We start from the raw sequence: 7,632 nt of genomic DNA, 5'->3' as shown, positions 1-7,632 counted from the left end.
TTTGATCTTTTACTTTTACAACAACATTAGTTAGTCTAGATTTTCTTGTATATGATAGTTATCTTATCATTTTATTATCATATTTTTTATGTTAATAAAGGTTTAAAATAAAAAAATTATTTATATTTGAAAAGTTAAAATAAATATTAAAAAAAATTAACCCAACATGAACCAATTATAAATATATAGATAACATATTGTACAATCAGTTGAACTTGAGTTTTAATGTTAAAAAAATTAAATTAAATATAAGTTATAATTTTTAAAAATAATTTTAATATTTTATTTCAAATTTTCAAATATACATAAAATTTATTTTGAATTAATAATCTAACTATTAAAGAAGTTTAATATCTGTGTCAATAAATTACGTAATTTAATAAGCAGAAATTAGGGTTAAAATTTTCTCTTCGTTCTTAATGAAAAGAAAGGATGGATCTAAAAGACATAACTTTTTAGTAAAAATAGAAGATTTTTTAAAGATGAAATTGCATTTTAATATTTTTAAACTAATAATTAATTAAGAAATTTTCAGAAACTAACAATAGGATTGTTACACCAATATTATTAAAAAGAATATTTTAATTAATATATTCTTTAAAAAATAATTGACTTTTTTAAAATTTTCATGACTAAATTTGACTTATGTGTCTCCCACGCGCCTTCCAATAGATTGCAAATAGCACCCTGAATTCCATCACATGAGGGGGGATCTCCCTGTGACCGACCCCATCACAGATAACTTACATTTCCACTTCCTCCTATATTATTAATAAGTTTTCTTAAAATATTTTTATTCATTTTGTAAAAATTTATTTAACTATCGATTTTAAAATTTTTAAAATTAATATTTACAAATTACACTAAATTTACCAACATCGCATCTAATTTAATACCACATTATTCATTTTAATATCATCAAACCGATAATGATATGAAAAAAGTTCACTGGCGAATGCCAGGTCCAAAATAAAATTTTACAATTTTGGTAAGGTTAAAAAATAATTTTATCATTATACTAATGCATGAATTTATATATATATATATTTAAAAGATTTACAAAGTAATTTTACCGTTAAGGGACTCAATTAATTTTTTTAAAATTTTGAGGATGTATAGTGAAATGATCCCAATTGACAGATAAATAAACTCACTGCATAATATATGCACGTGGTTTTCGCTTACGATCCCTACCGCGTTTCCTTCATAATTTTTGGCCTTCCAAAAACTTGCCACGGATCCGCACGCTCTTTACTCCTCTTCAACACGCTTAAATTACCCCTTCAACAGAAAACTCCCCCCGTCTCCGATCCCTATATATAACTCGCACAGAGCCGCCATTTTTCATTATCCCCAAGCTAACTCTCACCATCCATTTCTCAACTCACAAGTCTCAGGGATCTTTTAAAAAATTTAACCCCCCTCCAAAAAAAAAAAACATACATGGTGAAGCCAACACAGTCTGAGTCAACCACGAACCATGGCTCGGACCCAACCGGTAATGGTTCAAAGTACAAGGGTGTAAGGAAGAGAAAATGGGGGAAATGGGTATCCGAAATCCGACTTCCCAACAGCCGTGAACGTATTTGGTTAGGTTCTTACGACTCGCCGGAAAAAGCCGCTCGGGCATTCGACGCCGCTCAGTATTGTTTACGTGGCAATGGAGCTAAGTTTAACTTCCCCGATAACCCTCCGGAAATAGCCGGTGCAAGGTCACTTGGCCCACATGAGATCCAAGCGGTGGCGTCTAGGTTTGCCAACGAGTCGGTTAATAACAACAATGCGATGACGGACCCGACTGTAGAACAATACACGTCGTCTTCGTCCGTTTCAGTGTCGGACGGTGGACTTGCGACGCAAGTAGAAAGCCATGAAACGAGGACGGATTGGTCGTCGTTTTTGAGCATGTTGGATTCCAATGAAGGGATGTCGTCCGATTATGGGTTTTATCCAGGGCTCGGTCATTTACCCGGCGATCATTTCTATCCTCCTCCGCCGCCGCCGCCGGTTGATGACGACATGGACGATGATCAAAACTACCCCGGCGATGGTTTTTCCCAGCATTCATCGTTTCTTTGGAACTTCTAAACCCAAAAATATCAGAATTACAATACTCTTTAAGTGTAATATTAGTGTTTTCTAATCACCCTTTTTCTTGGAAAATTACAGAAAATTAGCTGGATAATCAGGAATTTGGTGAATTTTAGCTGCCGGAGTCACTGATTTTTTCCCAGTTATATACTGGTTTGAGAGGTTTTGGCTCTTTATAAATTTTTAAATATATAGGCTTGTTTGTATTTTGTTACTTATAATTTTTTTTCGATAATAAATCAATAATTGTTTCAAGTGTAATTATCAGATAATGTTTTTTTATTTTACAAACGGATTAAACAAATGATATTTTAAAATTAAAAATAAATAAATGAAAATTTCGTGATGGTGATATATTTATTAAATAATAATATATTTTTATTTTTCAACAAAAATAAAGGGTAGAATAGAAGTTTCATAAGTATTTACCATAAAAATAGATAATAATAATAATAGTTCTATAAATAAATTTATAAAAAGTCAAAATATATTTCTTAATTGTAATTATATAACTTCTTAAATTTTACTAAAATCAATAATGATATACAATAATTTAAGAGTTTTGATTGAATTTTCTAAATAAAATTTTGGAAAATTCGGGGTTACGAAGTATTGATATATTTGTTAAGTTCTGCTATGCTATCTTTGCTCATTTTGTTTTTATTTATTATTTTTAATAAAAACTTGCAATGTATCATGAAAAAATATAATTAATTAGTTGAGTTATTTCACAAGTTATTATCGATTTATTAAAAAACAAAACAAAACCTAGTAATATAAATTGAAAAAATTGTATCAAATATTTAATAATTATTTTTCTTAACCTTATGTAATAAATGAAAAGAAGCCCTTTTAAATTTATATTTTATTCATTTCCTTGAGTAGGTCCAATATTTTGGAACTAAATTTGTGATTAAATTTTAATTCATTCGATTTAAAATTATTTAAAATTTAAAAATAAATTAATGTTAAAATCTAATCAGTCTTTTAAGTGCTCCACTAATTATGTCGGACCAAACAAAAGGCAAATATAAACAAAAGCTTCGAATTCTATCACGTGTACAACTTTTAATAATAATATTACAATTATAATATTTAAATTTTTGAAAAAATCAATAAAATTACCTGCTACCAGCACTCAATATAAAAAAGTCTTTTCTGAATACTTTTTACAATCATATGTTTATCTAAATGATATAGGGGAAGAAATTCCTACTATAAAATTCAGATTAGATCATGAACAATTTGATATAAACAGTATTGAATGGGGTTTCGTTAGAGAAATTGTAGTACAAAACTTTTCTTTTTACTTATTAAAAGATTTTCCTGCTATTATAAAAGTTATATTGTCACTTTTAGTATATCAAGATGATTTTATTACTATTTTATATCCAAATAAGTAGTCTTATTGGAATTCTTTGAAAAAGAGCGATTCTATCAACTATATCAAATATGGATTATTCAACGAATGTTTGATAGTCCTTATTTATCAAGAGTAAAGAAAATAAAAAACACTTGACCAAAACCATTGACAAGTGTTACAATAATCCAAAATATTTTCAAATCCAAGCCGGAATTGATTTAATGTCAACAGCTCGACATGTACTTCAAGATCAAACATACAAACTATCTACCGATAGAAGAAGAATAGTAGCTGATAAAAACAACATGATTCAGAAATCAAGAGATGGAGAATCCATACAACTGCTAAATAAAATAGCAGATATGGAAATAGACGATTTCCCTTCAGAAATAATTGAAGAAATCAAGAACACGTGGGAGACTTGGAATTCACCAAGACTATCACCAGAATCTTTACACCTGGATGAAATAGAAACATGGAACCTAGACAACATCCAAGAAGGATAAAGACAAAACAAAGACCACGTGGAAAGTCAATAAGACTTTCAAGCTGATTTTCGAGATTGACGGTAAACAAAAATTCAAGGCATTCATGTACGAACGAAGATATGACAAAGACAACTGACAACCTTTTCCTTCTCCTTTTAAAAAATAAAAATTAACGATTATCCTTAGTAGAAGATGAAGAACGTCCCACAATCGTAAATCAAATATTATACAGAAATCTTAATCAGAATAACTGAATCAAGAATTTATTGAAATATTAATTTAAAAAGAAAAATAATTAATTAATTTATAAATTGATACAAATAGATGATTAATTTATTTTTATTTTTTAATAATTTTATTTACTTTAAATTAAATAAATTGATTAAATAAAATATTTATAATTTAATCGATTTAATCACTCATCTAACTATGAAGATATCGAAAAAAGTGAAAGGAATTTGCGAAGAGCAGGGTAAGTGAAAAAAAAAAAAAACAAAAAGAGGACACCGCCACCTGAACTGACCTCACTCGCGAGTCACGCGTCGAAACATACAAAATAGTAGTAATTAATAAGGTTACGAAATAAAATAAATAAATATTTTGAAGTCAAAGCATGTAATCATTCTTACGTTGAAAACCAATCGTCAGCATTTGCTGCATCATACGTGACATCTTCATAATTGGTTAAATTCTGATTTTGGTCACTTTTTTATAATATTATTAGTTAATTCAAATAATTAATAATAGACGATTATTTTTATAAATTCATAAAGCTGATTTTCTGTATGCATTAAAAGAATTTTCTAATTATGTATGCATTTTAGTCGAAAATTTTAATTAGATTAATTAATAATATTATAAAAGGAAAAATATGAAATTTAAAAACTAGAGGGATCAAAATTAGAATTTTTCCAATTAAAACACTCCAGTTTTGAATCTCTTTTTAAGATTCAACGAAATTGAATTCTTCGTAAAATAAAAGACAAAATAGTTTACCATTAAAAGATTCGCTTAAGCTTCACTTTTATCAACTCTTATTCCGCGATCCTTCCTATTCTTGTTCTTTTCTTAGCTCGTCTCCGATTTGTTTTATGCCGTTGTCGCAGCAGATTAGGTCAAACGTCGGGAGAGGAGAAATGGTGCGTTTTAACGGGCGGTAAAGGCTTCGCCGCCGGCCGTCATTTGGTTGAGGTGCTAATCAATTACCAAATACCAAATGTTCGTTGTTCGAATCGCTGATTTGATTTATAGCATTGATCTCGAATCCTACGAGGAGAACCGAGTCCTCGGCGAAGGTTTAAGGTCCGCTCGTGCTCACTACGTTTCTACTGATCTTCGCCGCGAAGCTCAAATACTCGGAGGTCTCCGATTATTTCGAAAATCGTATTTATTTCTATATTATTTATCAGTAATATTCTTTTTGCATTTGTTTTTAATTCTGGTTGTAGGCTTATAGTAGCTTTGAAAGGAGTTGAGGTAGTTTTTCACATGGCGTTTCATCATTCTGTTAATCTTCAAGGTAAAGTATATATAGTTTATGAGATTTAGAATTTATCCAATTTTGTTGTTATTAAATATTTTTGCAGCAATCTAAAATTTTTACCATGGCTTGCATTCAACTTCTCAATGAGATTTTGGCTTAAAATTTTGATTTAGATTTATTTTGATGAGTTATCTAGAAATGTTTTGATTGGTAAGTTTAAATTCAATTAGTTGTTTAGTACCGTATGAATATAATGATTATTACCGATGTATCTTATTTCAAATTTTCGTTTAATTATAATCTGTAACTCTTTAAAAAAAATGGCATTCAACTTAAAAGTGAGAAGCTTAATTTGGCAGAACTGTTTGTTCATATGTAAATTTTGTTCATTGTGGTGGCTGTAATTATTGGAGCCATATATAAATTATGGTGGCTGTTCATATACAACTCTCTACTGCTCCTGAGCTTCCTTGGAGCCATATTATCACTTGGGACTATGTTAAGGCTACAGGTGAATTTACTTTAGAGGTCTTTCTATTATAGAGACTTGATTATATTAGTTTCTCTATTATTAAATGGATTAATTCAGTCTTTATATTATTAATTAGAATCAATAAGGCTAAATTAGAATAGAATTAATATTTACTATTTAGAGTTAATATTTTTAAAGTTTTTATTGTTCCGTAAATTAAATATTTTGTTTGGAATTGAACCGCAATTGAAAAAAATAAATGGACTAATTTGATCTAGTCCCTATAATACAGGGACTTCTTGAGTACTTTAACCTATAGGTATGTCTCAAGACGATTGATGCTTTAACTCTTTGGATTAATATGAAGGGGTTTGGGCTTTACTTTTATGGGTATTAGCCCATTGCATTTGTGTTCGTAGAAACACCCCCCAAAAAAAAAAAAGAACAGAGCCTCATTTTGGGTTTTAATTGCATGAAGGTTGGAACACTGAAACTTATGTCAAGGAGTTATTTCTCAAAGTTGGGTTAATGGAGTGAGCAAGAGGCATGGTTGTCATTACAAAGTTGATTCTTAATTATACATAACATTATGCCATTCTTGTCATGATTATCTTTATTTTGTTATTTCAAAGTTTATTGAAGAGATAACAAACATGAATTATAACTGTTTTTTTTTGTACATATTACAAATTGAGAAAATAATAACAACAACAAAATTTGAATTTTGATTTTTGAGCATTGATACTATATACACATGTTTGGTCTTAATGTCTCCATGAAGCTAATTGCCATGAAACATTAACATATAAATATTAATAACGTGGCCTTAACTCAGTTGATGGAGGTCTTGGCCCACGTTATACATATAAAATACTAATGATTATAACGTTTTCATTTACTTTTTCTCAAAATATATAATTTTTTAGGGTAAAAATGTTATGAAGGTTTTATATTAAAAGTCGGATTGAATTTTATTTTTTCTGTTAAAAAAATAGATAAATTAATTCTTATATATTACATTAAAGAACAAATTGGTATTTTTGTTAAAAATTTCATCAATTCCTAATGTTTAAAATTAATGAGAATGAGTTACACGTGGCACACCACATGCTGTTATTTAGTTATTTTGTCAGCTGTGCTCGTGTTTAATAGCAGAAATGGATAAAATTCTCAATAAAAAATATCAGTTTGTTCTTTAATCTAATATACAAATACCAATTTATCTATTTTTTAATAAAGAATGTAAAATACAATTTAACACTTAACACATAGCGTTTATGTTTTCCATCCTATGTAAGTTTGATGTGTTAAATATTTCAGAGCATTGCAAAAGTTACAAGAAGGGTGATATCTTTCTCAGCTTACATTTGTGGAAACAGAGCTCAGATCTCAACCAGCCCCTCCTTTAGTACTTAGAACCAGGTTTGTCAACTGACTCTCTTAATCACTCAACTTGCTAATAATATTCTAAACGTGGAATCTCCTCAGCCTTTGAACCAACCTGTAGTGGGCATTTGGTCACTAGCATAGACAGATCAAATTCATACTATTGTCTAATCTACAAGTAGTATTAAAATTTAAAAGTCTACATAAAAAAGAGAAGATTATAACAAAAGATTCAACCACAGCCAGGGAAGGTTTCTTTTATTTCACCTGAAAATGACAGCTCCATTGACACCTTCTTTGTCTTTTTTAACCTTCCACTAACTTGATCATCTCTCGAAATGCTTGGGCG

At 29.2% G+C, this 7,632-nt stretch overlaps 1 protein-coding gene and 1 long non-coding RNA gene across 2 annotated transcripts; both read left to right on the top strand.

Annotated features, from left to right (window-relative positions):
* The first annotated feature begins 1,191 nt into the window (after positions 1-1,191).
* On the top strand, positions 1,192-2,346 carry LOC108487869 (ethylene-responsive transcription factor ERF017-like). Its single transcript, XM_017792211.2, has one exon. It carries the CDS (start codon positions 1,444-1,446, stop codon positions 2,086-2,088), a length of 645 nt encoding a protein of 214 aa, XP_017647700.1. The 5' UTR covers positions 1,192-1,443; the 3' UTR covers positions 2,089-2,346.
* A 2,572-nt stretch (positions 2,347-4,918) lies between these two features.
* LOC128295101 (uncharacterized) lies at positions 4,919-5,538 on the top strand. The gene is made up of 2 exons (XR_008285414.1): positions 4,919-5,244; positions 5,391-5,538. It is a non-coding gene; the product is annotated as an uncharacterized LOC128295101 (long non-coding RNA).
* The last annotated feature ends 2,094 nt before the right edge of the window (positions 5,539-7,632 follow it).

The sequence above is a fragment of the Gossypium arboreum genome, chromosome 7, assembly GCF_025698485.1.
Source record: "Gossypium arboreum isolate Shixiya-1 chromosome 7, ASM2569848v2, whole genome shotgun sequence".
Lineage (NCBI taxonomy): Eukaryota > Viridiplantae > Streptophyta > Magnoliopsida > Malvales > Malvaceae > Gossypium > Gossypium arboreum.
The sequence above is the reverse complement of the archived record's forward strand: the minus strand, read 5'-3'. Positions and strand labels throughout refer to the sequence as shown.